The sequence below is a fragment of the Macaca fascicularis genome, chromosome 20 (genome assembly GCF_037993035.2).
Source record: "Macaca fascicularis isolate 582-1 chromosome 20, T2T-MFA8v1.1".
In the NCBI taxonomy this organism is placed as follows: Eukaryota; Metazoa; Chordata; class Mammalia; order Primates; family Cercopithecidae; genus Macaca; species Macaca fascicularis.
Window position 1 is genome coordinate 15,698,249 of NC_088394.1, and position 19,157 is coordinate 15,717,405.

General features: G+C 45.8%; 1 protein-coding gene across 1 annotated transcript in view; it reads left to right on the forward strand.

Annotated features, from left to right (window-relative positions):
- The first annotated feature begins 14,655 nt into the window (after window positions 1-14,655).
- BMERB1 (bMERB domain containing 1) overlaps window positions 14,656-19,157 on the forward strand; it is a 170,688-nt gene continuing 166,186 nt past the window's right edge. Inside the window, exon 1 of the mRNA XM_005591321.5 lies at window positions 14,656-14,925. Within this exon, the coding sequence (XP_005591378.1) occupies window positions 14,820-14,925 (106 nt within the window). The 5' untranslated portion in view covers window positions 14,656-14,819. The remainder of the gene's footprint in view (window positions 14,926-19,157) is intronic.

Sequence of the window (19,157 nt, forward strand, 5' to 3'; positions counted from 1 at the left end):
GGGTTGTGCAGATGAATTCAGACTTTTTTTTTTTTTTTTTTTTTTGAGACAGGGTCTCATTCTGTTGCTCAGGCTGGAGTGAAGCAGTGCGATTATAGTTCACTGTAGTCTTGACCTGCTGGGCTCAAGTGATCCTCCTACCTCAGTCTCTGGAATAGCTGGAACTGCAGGCCACCATACCTGGCTAATTTTTTTTTTTTTTTTTTAATGAGACAGAGTCTTACTCTGTTATCCAGGCTGCAGTGCAATGGTTTAGTCTTGGCTCACTGCAACCCCTGCGTCCCGGGTTTAGGCGATTCTCCTGCCTCAGCCTCCTGAGTAGCTGGGATTACAGGTGCCCACTACCACACCCAGTGGTACATAATAATAATTTTTGTATTTTTACTAGAGACAGGGTTTTGCCATGTTGGCCAGGATGGTCTCGAACTCCTGGCCTCAAGTGACCCACCCTACTTGGCCACCCAAAGTGCTGGAATTACAGGTGTGAACCACCGCGCCTGGCCAAAGTCTATCATTTTTATATTTGTTTAGTCCATCCCCTCTTTGATTCCACTGCCATTGCTTATTTCAGACCATTGCTGTTTCTCATGGAGACCCCTGATACTCAGAGTGTGGTCCATGGATCAGAGTCTCAACATTACCTGGGAACATCTAGGAATCTTAGACGCCCACCTCGGACTATCTGGATTAGAATGTGCATTTTAACACACTGAAATTTGACAAGCACTGATACGTTTTTTCACTGGAGTCTTCCAATGATCTCCGCGACTCTAGTTTGGTTGTTTTTTTCAGAGATAGGGTCTCTCTCTCTCTCTCTCTCACCCAGGCGAGAGTGCAGTAGTGTACTCCATAGCTCACTACAGCCTTCAGCTCCTCAGCTCAAGTGATCCTCTTGCCTCAGCCTTCTGAATAGCTAGGATTACACATGCATGCCACTACACGCGGCTACGTTCCTACTTTTTGTAGAGACAGGGTCTCACTATGTTTTCCAGGCTGGTCTTGAACTCCTGGCCTCAAGGGATCATTCCACCTTGGCTTCCCAAAGTGCTGAGATTAGAGGCATGAGCCACTGTGCTGGGCCCCTGCCTCTAGTTTTTTTTTTTTTTTTTTTTTTTTTTTGAGACGGAGTCTTGCTCTGTCACCCAGGCTGGAGTGCAGTGGCCAGATCTCAGCTCACTGCAAGCTCCGCCTCCTGGGTTTACGCCATTCTCCTGCCTCAGCCTCCCGAGTAGCTGGGACTACAGGCGCCCGCCACCTCGCCCGGCTATTTTTTTGTATTTTTTAGTAGAGACGGGGTTTCACCGTGTTAGCCGGGATCGTCTCTCGATCTCCTGACCTCGTGATCCGCCCATCTCGGCCTCCCAAAGTGCTGGGATTACAGGCTTGAGCCACCGCGCCCGGCCCCTGCCTCTAGTTTTTGTTTGTTTGTTTGTTTGTTTTGAGACGGAGTCTCGCTCCGTCGCCAAGTCTAGAGTGCAGTGGCACAATCTTGGCTCACTGCAAACTCTGCCTCTGGGGTTCAAGCAATTCTCCTGCCTCAGCCTCCTAAGTAGTTGTTCCAAGCATTTTGAGAGGCGGAGGTGGGCAGATCGCTTCAGCCCAGGAGTTCAAGACCAGCCTGGACAACATGGCGAAACCCCATCTCTACCAAAAATACAAAAATTTAGCTAGGCGTGGTGGTGCAGCTCAATGGTACCAGCTATACAAGAAGCTGAGGTGGGAGGATCACTTGAGCCCAGGGGCGGAGGTTGCTGTGAGCCGAAATCCTGCAACTGCGCTCCAGCCTGGGTAACAGAGCGAGACCACAAACATTAAATAAAAATTCATTGTCTAGGGGAGAGAGAAGTTGAGACCAAAATAGTTCAGTGCTAGTAGAGAATAAGGGACAGAGTATAGGTTAATACATTTAGATTTACCTAGGTAGTATCAGCCAGATTTGTAGGTCAAAGTACAAATTTACGGCCGGGCACCGTCCCAGCACTTTGGGAAGCCGAGGCGGGCAGATTACTTGAGGTCAGGAGTTCGAGACCAGCCTGGCCAACATGGTGAAACCCCGTCTCTACTAAAAATACAAAACAAAATTAGCCGGGTGTGGTGGCGCTGCCTGTAGTCCCAGCTACTAGGGAGGCTGAGGAAGGAGAATTGCTTGAACCCAGGAGATGGAGGTTGCAGTGAGCTGAGATTGTGCAACTGTACTCCAGCTTGGGTCACAGAGTGAGACTCCATCTCAAAAAACAAAACAAAACAAAACAAAAACAAACAACAACAAAAAACAACAAAGTACAAATTTACTGGTTTGAATGACTAGCTGAAACAAAAGTGTCATCAGTTGTCATAGGAAATACAGAAGATAGATTCTGGAGGAAGACACTAAATTTGAAGTGCTTCTGGGATACCTAGTCTAGTGGTGCTGCCCAACAGACAGTTGTGTATACACATCTGGAAATATGAATCTGTAAACTTTCAGCATGTCTTTACTCACTTTACTGTTTAGTTTAGGTGAACCTTTTACCAGAGGGTAACTCCCCTGCATAGATGATGGTAAAAAATTGTAGAGACTAAGGTTGGGGTCATAAATACACAGTAAATATAGGTAGAATGCAAGGCTTTTTTTTTTTTCTTCCTTTTTTTTTTTTAGTAGAAGACACGATCTCACCAAGTTCCCTGGGCTGGCCTTGAGCTCCTGGGCTCAAGCAATCATCCTGCCTTGACCTCCCACAGTGCTGGGATTACAGGTCTGGGGCACCACCTCTGGCCAGATGCAAGAATTTTATTTCCTGCATGGAGCAGCATTTTGGAGCATCCAGAAATATCAGCCCTGTATGCAAGGGGATGCTGTTGAATCAATTCCACATAAAATAGACATGACATATTAGCAGTTATGTTAGGATGTTATTATTTGAGCTATACACAAATCAGGGGGCACTTTAGAATTTTTCTTCTGCTTACTCAGTTCATTCATATACGTTCAACAAGCATTGGCTGGGTATCTACCACGTGCCTTTCAATATTTCAGCTCTGATGATCTGAAACTAAATAGAGCACATTTCCACTTCATGGGTATCCTCATGTAAATATGTGATTTATAAATGAGGTGTAGTATATTTCTTTTCCTTTCTTTTTTTTTTTTTTTTTTTTTGAGACAGAGTCTCACTCTGTTGCCCAGGCTGCAGTGGTGTGATCTCAGCTCACTGCAACCTCTGCCTCCCAGGCTCAAGCAATTCTCATGCCTCAGCCTCCCAAGTAGCTGAGTAGCTGGGATTACAGGCACACGCCACCACGCCTTGCTCATTTTTGTATTTTTAGTAGAGATGGAATTTCACCATGTTGGCCAGGCTGGTCTTGAACTCCTGGCCTCAAGTGATTCGCCTGCCTCGGCCTCTCAAAGTGCTGGGATTAGAGGCGTGAGCCACTGCACCCGGCCCTCACACACACTTCTGCTGAGTATAACTTGGCATGACATTTTTGAAGGATGGCGTGATAATATAAAGTGCCTTTAAAAATGTGCTTATCCTTTGATTCAGCAATTTTACTTCAAGGAATTTTTCCCAAAAGAGTAAGACATCTACAAAGCTTTAACCACCAGACTGCTCTCATATTTTGCTGATAATCTCGAGAATTTAGGAATAACCTGTTTGTCCCCAGAACCGAGGAGATTGGTTATATATTCTATAGGTAGCGGGAAACCAGTGGATGATTTTTTTTTTTTTTTAATGTTTTCTTTTAGAGGCAGGTTCTTGCTCTGTAGCCCAGCTGGAGTGCAGTGGTGTAATCATAGCTCATTGTAACCTTGAACTCCTAAGCTCAAGCGATCCTCCCACCTCAGCCTCCCAGTGGAGGTTTTTATGCAGGAGAGTGGCATTGGATGTGTGTGTGTGTCTGTGTGTGTGTGTGTGTGTGTATCTAATTTTAGAAGCAGTGTGGAGAATGGTTTTCAGTAGGGAGAAAAAAACCCAGAAAAGATGGTTTTTGCTATAGTGTAGGTCAGAGATGATGAAAAATTGAGCTAACTTAGGCAGTAGGAATGAAGAGGAGGATTGGATTTGGGAGTTATTTAAAAAATAGAATCAATAGGATTTGTTGACTGACTCTGTTGGGGAGAGTGTTGGGATATTGGAGAATAAGGGACCAAGGATACACTGAGATTTCCAACTCAGATGGAGCAGGTATGGGGGCTGATACAGTAAGTCTGACTTTGAATATGATCAGGTTGAGGTTATAAATCCCTCTTCATGGGCATTGCCATGGTGGTTTCTTGAAACACCTTTGAGAAGTGATGTGGGATGTGGCGAAGTGTTTAGGCTTTGAGACTGGCTGGCAGAGTTTGAATGCTGGTTCTGCCATGTGTTAGCAAGTAATTTACTTACTCAAACTCTCTGAGCTACAGCCCCTGTCTCACAGGATACTAGAGCATAGAGCGAAGAAGGATAAGTCTACTACAGTGCCTAGCACATAGTAACCACACAATAAACATCAGGTTTATAAAAACAGACAATGGGGACCGGGCGCGGTGGCTCATGCCTGTAATCCCAGCACTTTGGGAGGCCGAGGCAGGCAGATCACAAAGTCAAGAGATCAAGACTATCCTGGCCAACATAGTGAAACCCCATCTTTACTAAAAATACAAAAATTAGCAGGGCATGGTGGTAGTCTGCGCCTGTAATCCCAGCTACTCAGGAGGCTGAGGCAGGACAATCGCTTGAACCTGAGAGGTGGAGGTTCTAGTGAGCTGATATCACACCACCTACACTCTGGCCTGGCAACAAGGTGAGAAAGCAAGACTCCCTCTCAAACAAACAAAAACCAGACAATGCTGCTTGTAATCCCAGCACTTTAGGAGGCTGAGGCAAGCACATCACCTGAGGTCAGGAGTTCAAGACCAGCCTGGCCAAAAGGCGAAACCCTATCTCTACCAAAAATACAAAAAATTAGCCAGACGTAGTGGTGCGTGCCTGTAATCCCAGCTACTTGGAAGGCTGAGGCAGGAGAATCGCTTGAACCTGGGAGGTGGAGGTTGCACTGAGCCGAGATCGTGCCATTGCACTCCAGCCTGGGGGACAGATTAAGACACCATCAAAAAAAGAAAAGAAAACCACAAAAAAAGACCTCAGACAATTCTATAATAGAGGGAGAATACTCATGCACCCCAGGGATTTTTCTCAGATACCCTCCCCACTCTCAAATAGGCATGTGCTCTAAGCTCGTCTCCTAACAGATTCATGTCCCAGCAAAACTCACTTGATCCCACTCCTCAAGCACTTCATCGAGAAGCAGCAGTTTCCAGCTCCATAACAGATACAGGATTTCAGGTCCTAAATCTTCACAGCAATGATTTCCTCAACTTCTTTTTTTCTCTCTCAAGCCTCCTTTAAGAGCAATACATACTATGCTTTCTGGAACTCTATTCTATCTTCCAAACCCATTTATATCTTTTACGATTTTTTTTCCCCCAAGATTGCTGGATATTTTCTTTTTTGGAGACAGAGTCTCGATCTGTTCCCAGGCTGGAGTTCAGTGGCGAGATTTTGGCACATTGCAACCTCCACCTCCCGGGAGGAACCTGTCAGATCATCTTCCAGAGTGGTTGCAACATTGTATATTCATAGTAGGAGAGTTCCAATTTTTCTACTCAATGTCATTTCAGTGGTGTGGTTTTTGTTTTTGTTTGAGACAGGATTTCACTCTGTCATCCAGGCTGGAGGGCAGTTATCCATTCATAGCTCACTGCAGCCTCAGCTTCCTGGGTTCAAGTAAGCTTCCCACCTCAGCCCCCTGAGTTGCTGGGACCACAGGCACATGCCACCATGCCCGGTTAATTTTTAAATTATCACTTGTATAGACGGGGTCTCCCTATATTGCCCAAGCTGGTCTTGAACTCCTGGGCTCAAGCAATCCTTTTGCCTCAACCTCCCAAAGTGTCAGTGAGAGGTGAAGCCAGCTGGACTTCCTGGGTCCAGTGAGGACTTGGAGAACTTTTCTGCCTAGCTAAAGGTTTGTAAACGTACCAATCAGCATTCTGTAACAACGGACCAATCCGCACTCTGTAAAATGGACCAATCAGCAGAATGTGGGCGGGGCCAAATAAGAATAAAAGCTGGTCACTTGAGCCAGCAGCTGCAAGTGGATGGGGACGCCTTACGTGCTGTGCTAGGTTTGTTCTTTCACTTTGCACAATAAATCTTGCTGCTGCTCATTCTTTGGGTACATGCTACCTTTATGAGCTGTAACACTCACTGCCAGGGTTTGTGGCTTCATTCCTGAAGTCAGCGAGACCACGAACCCACCGGGAGGAACAAACAACTCTGGACGCACCACGTTTAAGAGCTGTAACACTTATTGCCAAGGTCTGCGGCTTCACTCCTGAAGTCAGCGAGACCACGAACCCACCGGAAAGAAGAAACTCTGGACACATCTGAACATGTGAAAGAACCAACTCCGGACACACCACCTTTAAGAACTGTAACACTCACTGTGAGGGTCCGCAGTTTCATTGTTGAAGTCAGCACCACCAAGAACCCACCGGAAGGAATACATTCTGGACACATTAGGATTACAGGTCAATGTCATCTTAATAGGTTTTGGTTTTGATTTGGAGACTTCATCTGATAAATTCTCAAAGGGTCAGAACTCGAAATATCAGCTAGCACATTGCTTCAACCCCAAAACGATGGTGATCATGATGATGACACGAACTTGTATTGAGGCCCTCCTATGGGCTGTCATGTTTTAGCTCATTTAATCATCATAATAGCCCCCTGGGGCTCACGCCCATAATCCCAACACTTTGGGAGGCCTAGTTGGGTGGATCGCCTGAGGTCAGCCTGGCCAAAATGGTGAAATCTCGTCTCTACTAAAAATAAAAAAATTAGCCGGGCATGGTGATGTGTGCCTATAATTCCAGCTACTCAGGAGGCTGAGACAGGAGAATCACTTGAACCTGGGAGGTGGAGGTTGCAGTAAGCCAAGATCACACCACTACACTCCAACTTGGGCAACAGAGTGAGACTCCGCGTCAAAATAATAATAATAGTCCTCGGAATAGATGATAATGTCATTAGCATTTGAAAGAAAGTGAAGATTAAAGAAATTAAGGGACACAACACACAGGGTCACACAGCCAGCAGGTGGCAGAGTCAGGGCTCAAACTCAGATCCTCTGGATTTCACAGCCCGCAGTTTTGAAAACCATGCGATTCTCATAAGCTCGGTGTCATGGACATTTGAAATTCTCAACATGCTGGATGAAGTATCAAATTACCAGAATGATACTGTATTATTTTCCCTTTCAATCAACCAAAATGACAGTTTTATAAAAAGTGTCTTGCACTGGTCTCTGCTGCCTTGGCTCTTTATAATCACCCAGGATCCCTCCAAGTCCTTGGCGTTCCCAGCAAAGCCGAGGCAGGGAGCCAGGACAAGCAGCCAGGGCCGGGCCCGAGGGGGGACGGGGGGGGGTGGTGGGGTGGGGGGTGTTGCTGCTTAATACTTCCACACAGATGGTGACCTCAGCCTGTTACTGAACTTGAAGCATTATCACCCTACACTAATGCAAACAGACAGGGTTCTGGGCACTGTGGTGGCAGGGATAGTTTGTCCTCTAGGATTATGGAATTGTATTACACACTTTTAGAAATGAAATTTATTCGCTTTTGAATTCTAAAGCAATATGGGCTCAATATAGATGGTTGGAAAATTCAGAAAATTAAAAAAAGAATCTTTCCCAAATTTTAACTCTAGAAACAACTATGGTTCATATTCTCTTGTATTTACTCCTAGTCATTTTAGTTTTCATACATTAGAACCATTATTTATTTATATTTTAGAGACAGAGACTCGCTCTGTAGCCCAGGCAGGAGTGAATGGCATGATCATAGCTCACTCACTGCAGTCCCAACCTCCTGGGCTCAAGCAGTCCTCTCACCTCAACCTCCTGAATAGCTGGGACTATAGGCGCATGCCACAACAGCTGGCTAATTTATTATTTTTTGTAGTAGAGACAGGGTCTTGCTGTATTCCTCAGGCTGGTCTTGAACTCCTAGCTTCGGGCAATCCTCCTGCCTCGGCCTCCCAAATAATTTTACATATTACATCATAATATTACAAATAATATATATTTGTAAAAATATATATATATTGTGTGCATGTATTTTTAGTAATTCAAATACTCCTTAGGGTAGATTTCTAGGAGTTGAATTTTTAGATCCAACTAAAAATTGGATCTAAATTTTGACACCAGCCTGGGCAACATGGCAAAATCCCTTCTCTACAAAAAATACAAAAATTAGCCAGGCTACCGCACCTGGCCTGATTTCTTTTCTAATTATAAAAGTAAATACAGGCTGGTCTCAATGGCTCATGCCTTTAATCCCAGCACTTTGGGAGGCCAAGGTAGGCAGATCACTTGAGGTCAAGAGTTTGAGACCAGCCTGGCCAACATGGTGAAACCTCATCTCTACTAAAAATGCAAACATTTGCTGGGTGTGGTGGCGGGCACCTGTAATCCCACCTACTTGGGAGGCTGAAGTGGGAGGATTGCTTGAACCTGGTAGGTGGAGGTTACAATAAGCCGAGATCAAGATCGTGCCACTGCACTCCAGGGTGGGCAACAGAGTGAGACTCTGTTTCAAATAAATAAAAGTAATACGTATACTTTGTAGAAACATTGGATAATACAAACAAAACATTTATTATTGTGACGTACATAGGTAGTCACTATCAACATTTTGGTATATGACATTTTAGTGTTTTTTCACCCAGGATGTGTATACATGTGTGTGTATATGTAAACAGGTAAAACTGGAATCACAGTAGCCAGGTGTGGTAGCTGACGCCTGTAATCCCAGCTCTTTGGGACGCAGAGGCAAGAGCACCTGAGGCCAGGAGTTCAAGACCCACCTAGGCAACATGGGAAAACTACATCTCCACTAAAAATACAAAAATTAGTTGGGCAAGGTGGCGCACACCTGTAGTCCCAGCTACTAGGGAGGCCTGGGTGGGAGGATTGCTTGAGCCCAGGAGGTGGAAGCTGCAGTGAGCCGAGATCATGCTGCTGCAGTGAGCCGAGATCACGCTACTGCACTCTAGCCTGGGTGACAGAGCAAGACTGTCTCAAAAAAAAAAAAAAAAAAAGGAATCACAGTATTTTTAAATTTCTACCATTATCATTCTCTATAAAATATGATTGAGATTAGAGTGCACACTTGATCTTAGCCAACAGATCCAGAACAACAGCTCACACTTTATATTACAATTTGTATTCTACTTTTCCCGATATTTTGATTAAATTGTGTTATGTTTTCCCTATGACATTTCAAACTCTTTGTACAGTGGCACATTGCAGGCATACCATAAGTTGTTTAGCCATTCACTTTTGTAAGATGTTGGCCCTTTTCTGATTTTTTTCTACAGTTTACATAAATTGTAAAACAATATATATTGTGTGAATGTATTTTTAGTAATCCAAATATTCCTTAGGGTAGATTTCCAGGAGTTGAATTTTTAGATCCAATAGATGTATTTTTTCTTTTTTAAATTATAAAATATTTTATGTAGAGATAATTACATGACAAAGATCCCTGAATGCACCAACCGTCTTCTAAGGGATACACAGCCTTTTATTTATATATTATGTCTGTAAGATTCATCCATTTTGTTAGTAGTAGTTTTTTGTTTTGTTTTGTTTTTCTGAGACAGGGTTTCACTCTGTGGCCTAGGCTAGAGTGCAGTGGACGAACACGGCTCACTGCAGCCTGAACCTCCCACGCTCAAGTGATCCTCCTGCCTCAGCCTCCTGAGTAGCTAGGACTACAGGCACACACCACCCATGCCTGGCTAATTTTTGTATTTTTTTGTAGGGAAGAGATTTTGCCGTGTTGCCCAGGCTGGTCTCAAACTCCTGGGCTCAAGCAATTTGCCCACCTCAGCCTCCTAAAGTGCTGAGCCACTGTGCTGGCCAGTAGTTTGGTCTTTTTCATTGCTGTGCAGTATTCAGTTCTATGAATATAGCACAATTTTTGTCCATTCTATTGTTGATGGACATTTGAGTCGTTTTCATTTCTTGTTACGAGTAAAGCTTTTAACATTGGTGGACACAAGTATTTATCTCTTAGGGATATATCCAGGAATAGAATTGCTACAAGATAGAAAAAATATATATATATTTGTAGCCTTAGAGGGTATTGTCAGTTTTTTTTTTTTTTCTTTCTTTCTTTCTTTCTTTTTTTATTTTGAGACAGTCTCACTCTGTCGCCCAGGCTGGAATGCAGCGGCGCAATCTCGGTTCACTGCAATCTCTGCCTCCCGGGTGCAAGCGATTCTCCTGCCTCAGTCTCCTGAGTAGCTGGGATTACAGGCATGTGCCATCATGCCCAGCTAATTTTTCAATTTTTTAAGTACAGACGAGGTTTTGCCATGTTAGGCTGGTCTCGAACCCCTGACCTCAGGTGATCCACCCACCTCAGCCTCCTAAAGTGCTTGGATTACAGGCGTGAGTCACCACGCCCAGCTGTTACCTCCCATTTTCTAAAGTGGTAGTACCATTTTCTACTCGCAACAGCAATAAATTGTAGTTGCATTCTTACTAACTGCTAACTCATTTATTTACTAGCATCTGGACTAACATTTGGTATTGTCAGTCTTTTTAATGTTAGTCATTCTGGTAACGGTGTAATGCCCACCAGACATCTCCAACAGATTTTAACATATATACTTCAGATCTCTTTTAAGAAATATAAATTTAAATATTTGTTGGTGAATCTAGTAAAGGGTGTGTGTGTGTATATATATATGCGTGTCTGTATATATACACACACATATACATAGACAAGAAAATAACATATACATTATATAATGTATATATATACACATACTACATATATACACACAAATTATATATATATGTGTGTGTATTTTAGAGACAGAGTCTCACTCTGTCATCTAGGTTGGAGTGGAGTGGTATGGTCTTGGCTCACTGTAGCCTCGACCTCCCAGGCCCAAGCAGTTCTCCTACCTCAGCCTCCTGAGTATCTGGGACTACAGGTGTGTGCCACCACACCTGGTTTTTGTAGATGGAAAACTGCTTTGTTGCCAAGGCTGGTCTCAAACTCCTGAGCTCAAGGATTCCTCCCACCTTAGCCTCCCAAAGTGCTAGGATTATAGGCATAAGCCTATAATCTGGTCAAGGTCTATATTTTTTTTAATTGTACTAATCTTGCAGCTTTTCTGTAGATTTAAAAATTTTCAAAATACTGTAAACAGTTTAAAAATACATACATTTTAGATATAGCTGAAGCCAACTACTTACCTCTTCCCAGCCTCCCAAAGTAATTACTATCCTGAATGTAATGTTTATTGTTTTGTTTTGCTTTTTTTGAAACGGCATCTCACTGTCACTGAGGCTGGAGTGTAGTGTCGTGATCTCGGCTCACTGCAACCTCCATCCCCCAGGTTCAAATGATTCTCCTGCCTCAGCCTCCTGAGTAGCTGGGATTACAGGTGTGTGCCACCAGGGCCGGCTAATTTTTTCTTTTCTTTTTTTTTTTCTTTTTTTTTTGTATTTTTAGTAGAGACGGGGTTTCACCAAGTTGGCCAGGCTGGTCTTGAACTCCTGACCTCAGACTAACCACCTGCCTTGGCCTCCTAAAGTGCTGGGATTACAGGCATGAGCCACTGCGTCTGGCCTGGTACAACTAATTTTAAAAGTAGGTCGAGGCTGGGCGTGGTGGCTCAAGCCTGTAATCCCAGCACTTTGGGAGGCCGAGATGGGCGGATCACGAGGTCAAGAGATCGAGACCAGCCTGGCTAACACGGTGAAACCCCGTCTCTACTAAAAAATACAAAAAAAAAACTAGCCGGACGAGGTGGTGGGCGCCTGTAGTCCCAGCTACTCTGGAGGCTGAGGCAGGAGAATGGCGTAGACCCGGGAGGCGGAGTTTGCAGTGAGCTGAGATCCGGCCACTGCACTCCAGCCTGGGCGACAGAGCGAGACTCCATCTCAAAAAATAAATAAATAAATAAAATAAAATAAAAGTAGGTTGACACTCTGGTCCAGTTACAGATGTGCATACCCCATGCCATTGTAATTTTTTTCCCCTAGAAAAACTCCTATTTAGTCTTACAGGGAAATGAGTATAAAAATTTGCTGCTGCCATGTTTGTAATTGTGGACAATTGGGAATAACCTTTATACCTCATCAATGAAAAAATCGACCAATTATGGTTAATTCATGTAGTAGAATACTATACAGTAGACTGTGAACCAGAGTTACATGAATCAACATGCATATTTCTCAAAAGCATACTATGGGCTGGGCACCGTGGCTCATGCTTATAATCCAAGCACTTTGGCAGACCCAGGCAGGTGGATCACTTGAGCCCAGGAATTCAAGACCAGCTCGAGTAACACAGTGAAAACCTGTCTGTATCTTTTTTTTTTTTTTTTTTTTTTTGAGACGGGGTCTCGCTCTGTCACCCAGGCTGGAGTGCAGTGGCCGGATCTCAGCTCACTGCAAGCTCCGCCTCCCGGGTTTACGCCATTCTCCTGCCTCAGCCTCCCGAGTAGCTGGGACTACAGGCGCCCGCCACCTCACCCGGCTAGTTTTTTGTATTTTTTAGTAGAGACGGGGTTTCACCGTGTTAGCCAGGATGGTCTCGATCTCCTGACCTCGTGATCCGCCCGTCTCGGCCTCCCAAAGTGCTGGGATTACAGGCTTGAGCCACCGCGCCCGGCCCTGTCTGTATCTTTTTAAAGGAAGGAAAAGCATATTATGGAACAACAACAACAAAAAAGCAGTTTGCACAATTATAGATAAAGTATGACATCATTTGCATAAATTATAAGAAAATGTTAAATAGTGCTATTATATATAATTTGTAGAGCTATACATATATACCTGAGAACAATAAACATTACATTCATACTGCAGGCACAGTGTCTCATGCCTGTAGTCTCAGCACTTTAGGAGACTGAGGCGGGAAGATCGCTTGAGCTCAGGAGTTCGAGACCAGCCTGGCCAACATGGTGAAACCCCATCTCCACTAAAAATACAAAAAATTAGCCGGGCATAGTGGCATGCTTGTAGTCGCAGCTACTCAGCAGCTTGAACCTGGGAGGTGGAGGTTGCAGTAAGCCAAGACTGTGCCACTGCACTCCAGTCTGGGTGACAGAGAGAAAAAAAATTAGTTGTGCCAATTTATACTCCCACTAGCGTTAGATAAGACTTCAAATTATGCCAGGCATGGTGGCTCACGTCTGTAACCCCAGCATTTTTGGATTGTCTCAAAAAAAAAAAAAAATCCACACCTTTTACAACACATGATTGTTAGATTTTTAAAGTTTTTGCCTATCGGATGATATATTCTTATTTACATTTTCCTTATTACTAAGGGGGTTGAGCAGCTTCTCACCTTAGTCCTTCCTCCTCTGCCCACATGAAATGCCTGTTCTTATTCTTTCCCTGTTTCCTACTGGGATATCATTTTATTTTTTTCATTTTTCTGTTTTTGAGATGGGAGTTTCCCTCTTGTTGCCCAGGCTGGAGTGCAATGGCACGATCAAGCGATTTTCCTGCCTCAGCCTCCCAAGTAGCTGGAATTACAGGCCTTCACCACCACAAATGGCTAATTTTTGTATTTTCAGTAGAGACGGGGTTTCACCATGTTGGCCAGGCTAATCTCGAACTCCTGGCCTCAAGTGATCCACCCGCCTTGGCCTCCCAAAGTGCTGGGATTACAGGCATGAGCCACCGTGCGCAGCCACTGCCATGGATTTTTTTTGTTTATTATTTTAAAGATAAACCTCTGGGGTTTCTGGAAAGTAAAGCCCCATGCTCCAAACAGCTCTGCTATACCTGTGTCCAAAATATTTTCTTTTCTTTTTTTTTTTTTTTTTTTTTTGAGACGGAGTCTGGCTCTGTCACCCAGGCTGGAGTGCAGTGGCGCGATCTCGGCTCACTGCAAGCTCCGCCTCCCGGGTTTACGCCATTCTCCTGCCTCAGCCTCCCGAGTAGCTGGGACTACAGGCGCCCGCCACCTCGCCCGGCTAGTTTTTTGTATTTTTTAGTAGAGACGGGGTTTCACCGTGTTAGCCAGGATGGTCTCGATCTCCTGACCTCGTGATCCGCCCGTCTCGGCCTCCCAAAGTGCTGGGATTACAGGCTTGAGCCACCGCGCCCGGCCACAAAATATTTTCCTCTCTCTCTCTCCCCCAAGTGCATGCAAACACATATGGAACTGACATAGGCATCCACTGTCCCACTTCAAATTATATACACAGATGCACACGACAGAGATTCTCACAGAAACGCAATCAGCCAAGCCCAGAACCCATAGATCTAGGTCCACACTCACGCCCCTGCATACTCCCCAGAAAGATGGATCCATCGCCTACAGATAGAGACAGGCTCACCAATACCACTCAAAACCTGCAGCCCGCTGACAGCTTGCAAGCCGCCCACAGTGCCAACCCCGTGCCAAGCATCACTAGGGGCTCTGGAATAGGCAGGGGCCTTGTTCTCACTTCCTTTGGGTTGGTTTTATTTTAGTTGTTGTGTTTGTTGTTCTTCTTAGAGTTATCACCTGCCCCTCTGTCTCCCTACCCAGCCCCCAGGCCTCCCCACCAAGCCTCCACTGCGCATGTGCCTTGCATCCCTCCCCCTCCTGGGTACCAGTAGGCGCTCCCCGGAGCTGGCGGCGGAAGAGATGGAGCCGTGTCACGGGCGCCCAGCCCCTTAAAACGCTGCTGGCTGCAGCCACCTCCCTCCCTGCAGCCCGCAGCGGGGATGGAGTAAAGGGAGACCCGTCGACCTGGCCGCGGGGATCAGCGATGGAGTTAAAGCAATCTTTGTCCACCCATCTGGAAGCCGAGAAGCCTCTGAGGCGCTATGGGGCGGTGGAGGAGACGGCATGGAAAACGGAAGGACTGGGGAGAAGTGAGTACTGGGGCGGGGGGCCGGGGACAGCTGGGGATCCGTGCGCCTGAGCGGGTGGTCGCGGGAGCCCGAGGAACGCCAGCAGACCCAGGAAAGCGCCCCCGCAGCGGGGCTGGCAGCGGAGGGGATACGCAGCTCTGCGCAGCGACGCGCTCTCCCCGCGAACAAAAGCGGGGACCCTCCTGACTGAGCCTCACTGGGAGGGTTGGGAGGTGGCCAGGCAGCTAAGGCAGGAGCCTGGGCTGGACTTAGGAGTCCCGGATCCGTCAGCTCGCAGCTGGTCCTGGAAAGTCTGGTCTCTCCCACAGCCCAGGGAGGAGGATCCTCTCTCCGCCTGGGATGCGCCAGGGCGCTGGAGACGCAGGACCATCCTGGAAAGCGCCCACGTCCCCGGAGAGGGGGGAGTGTCCGCTGGGTTTCTGCTTGCTTTCCTCCCCACTGGGTGAGGTTTCGGGGTACACCTGAAATTCCCAGCTTTTCCTCCCCCCGCCTTCCTTGGGTCGGGGTGGAAGGCTTGCGGCGGCGAGAGGGTCAGAAGATGAACCATGCACACGCCGTTCTCCTTTCTCTCTTGACTCAATTAAAGTCTGCTTGGGTACAACCCCAGAAGGCAGTTTCGAAATAGACCGGCCGTATTTATTTACTGGTTCTCTCTGCAGTGTTTGGATGTCAACATTTCTAAGTAAACGAAGGATTTTTGTTTTTCATTAATAGGATACAATAGTTGAAACTCCTGTCCTCAAAGTGTAGAGGCAGCGTCAGGGGCTCCAGGGTCACTGGAGGTCCCTGCAAACCCAGGGGCTCCCCAGAGCTGCTGCTCTTACATGCCTTGCCCACCAGGCTGGGAAGGAAAGGCCCTCTCGTCCTTCTCACGGACCCTGCAGGTTCCTGCCTCGGCTCTGGGTCACTGCTCCGCGCTCTGCCCCAGCACGGATCTCTGAGCGATGTAGGGCTAAAGTATTGTGAATGTGATCTTCTTCTGTCCTCACCTGGTAGAAAATTGTGTGTGCGCTCCCTTTCTCTATACCTGTAATTATGGGTTTAGAAAATCTTCCTAGAAGGGCTCAACTGTGTTCTGATTCTGACGGGTTGAAGTTGAAATCACAGTCGAATGTCTTAGAGGTTCATCTGCTAGGATGGATGTCATAGTGCTGCCAACCTCTTTCCTTCTTTTCTTTTTTTTCCTCCCTTTTTAACCTTGATCCTTCTTTCTAGTTCATCCTTTCAAGACCCAATGACTTGGTGTTTTGGCCTAACATCAGGGCGTCAGGGCTGAGGGTCTGTTTCTTTCTTTTTTTAATTTTTAAGTGCACATAGTGGGTGTCCATATTTATGGGGTACATGAGATATTTTGATACCGGCATACAATGTGTAATAATCACATCAGGGTAAATGGGGCATCCATCACCTCAAGCATTTATCCTTTCTTTGTGTTATGAGCAATTCAACTACACTCCTTTTTTTAAAAAAGCCCAGCTGTGTGACTAATTTTACTCTTTTAGTTTAGTTTTTGTTGGTTTGTTTGTTTTTTTGAGATGGAGTTTCGCTCTTGTCACCCAGGCTGGAGCACAATGGCACAATCTCGGCTCACTGCAACCTCCGCCTCCTGGGTTCAAGTGATTCTCCTGCCTCAGCCTCCAGAGTAGCTGAGATTACAGGTGCTCGCCACCATGCCCGGCTAACTTTTGTATTTTTAGTAGAGATGGGGTTTCACCATGTTGGCCAGGCTGGTCTCGAACTCCTGACCTCAGGTGATCTGCCTGCCTTGGCCTCCCAAAGTGCCAGGATTACAGGCGTGAGCCACCACAACCGGCCTCTTTATTTTAAAATGTACAGTACATTGTTGACTGTAGTCATCCTGTTGTGCCATCAGATACCAGATGTTATTCATTCTGTCGACCTATATTTTTGTACCCATTAACCATCTCTATGTCCCCACCTCCCAGTGCCCTCCCCAGCTTCTGGTAACCATCATTCTACTCTGTATCTCCATGAGAGTCTCCGTTTCTTACAAGCTCAAAATAATCTCAACAATGGCTGCCTTTTATTGCTAGATGACCATGTACTGAGAACTTTAAATGCATCATTTCATTTAGACCCCACGACAACGTCCTGCCGTACTAAGACTCCCCTTGCATAGATAAAAAGAACAAAACAAAACTGGGACTTGTTAGGTGATCTGACAGTTAAGTGGCAGAACCAGGATTTGAACCCACGTCTCTTGGACCACAGAGCCTGCTTTTAACATGAAGGTTTATTGCTTTTGCTGTTTCAGAAAACTTCCTAAGTCTATTGAGACGGTCGCAGAACATGCTCAGTGATTTTATAAATATATGGCAGCCCTGTTAGTCTCTGAAGCGCACAGAGGCCTTGAAAAAATGCTGGGTCCATGCACAATAGAAGCTGTTCACACGAGTGCTGCTTTAAATCCTCACTCTGTGCCTTGCTGGCTATGTGACTTTAGGAGTATTGCTGAGCCTCACTCTGCCTTCATTTTCTGAAAATAGAGATAATAGTACCTACCTTATGGTTTTATTGTGAATACTAAATAAGATGATACATATAGAACTCAAGGTTAAGTGCTTAATACACACTGTTCACTTCCATTCTGTTACTGTACGACATTTATAGACAGAACCTGCTTTTACTCTGCAAGGAATTATGTAAATATTGGTCAGTTCTCTAATACTGCTCTTACAGCCTTTTATATTCTTACCATTTTATGAGAAAAAATTTGAAACATGCAGGAAAATTGCAGCAAGCACCCAATTTATAGCAGTTTCAACCCTGAAATTTTTGTACTTCTGAGTCCTATGTTGCACACTGTTAAAAGTCTGGTATAAGGCCACGTGCGGTGGCTCACGCCTGTAATCCCAGCACTTTGGGAGGCCAAGGTGGGCGGATCACAAGGTCAGGAGATCGAGACCATCCTGGGTAACACGGTGAAACCCCATCTCTACTAAAAATATAAAAAATTAGCAGGCTGTGGCAGGTTGCACCTGTAGTCCCAGCTGCTGGAGAGGCTGAGGCAGGAGAATGGTGTGAACCTGGGAGGCTGAGCTTACAGTGAGCCTAGATGGCGCCACTGCACTCCAGCCTGGGCGACAGAGTGAGACTCCTTCTCAAAAAAAAAAAAAAAAAAAAGTCTGGTATAAAGTCCTTCTCACCCTCTGAGTCTTGCTTCCTAGTTAAAGGCAAGAGGAACAGCTCTTGATCTGCAGTTGTGTGGATCCTCAAATCTGGTTTTCCTTTCTTTTCTTTTTTTGAGATGGAGTCTCACTCTGTCCCCTAGGCTGGAGTGCAGTGGCATGATCTCAGCTCACTGCAACCTCCGCCTCCCAGGTTCAAGCGATTCCCCTGCCTCACCTCTGGAGTAGCTAGGACTACAGGCACCTGCCACCATGCTCAGCTAATTTTTGTAGTTTTAGTAGAGAGGGGTTTTCACTATGTTGGCCAGGCTGGTCTGGAACTCCTGACCTCAGCTGATGTGCCCACCTCAGCCTTCCAAAGTGCTGGGATTACAGTCGTGAGCCACCACTCCTGGTGAAACTTGAAATTCTTAAAATACGGATCCAGAGTCTAACTTTTGAAACCTGAATCTGTCAAGTTTTATTTTCAAGACTTTTTTTTTTTTTTTTTTTTTTTTGGAGACAAGGTCTTGCTCTATAGCCCAGGCTGGAGTGCAGTGGCAGAATCTTAGCTCACTGCAACATCCACCTCCCGGGTTCAAGCAGTTCTCCCTGAGTAGCTGGGATTACAGACATGCGCCACCATGCCTAATTTCTGTATTTTTAGTAGAGATGGGGTTTCACCATGTTGGCCAGGCTGGTCTCGAACTCCTGGCCTCAAGTGATCCGCCTTCCTCGGCATCCCTAAGTGCTGGGATTACAGGTGTGAGCTACCATGCCCAGCCTAGACTCTTGTTTGCAACCAGGGGGTGTTTGATTAAACCTTTTTTGGAACACTCTTTCAACTCTCAAGGTATCTATGTATCCATTCTTTTTTTTTTTTTTTTTTTTGAGACGGAGTCTCGCTCTGCCGCCCAGGCTGGAGTGCAGTGGCCGGATCTCAGCTCACTGCAAGCTCCGCCTCCCGGGTTCACGCCATTCTCCTGCCTCAGCCTCCCGAGTAGTTGGGACTACAGGGGCCTGCCACCGCGCCCGGCTAGTTTTTTGTATTTTTTAGTAGAGACGGGGTTTCACCGTGTTAGCCAGGATGGTCTCGATCTCCTG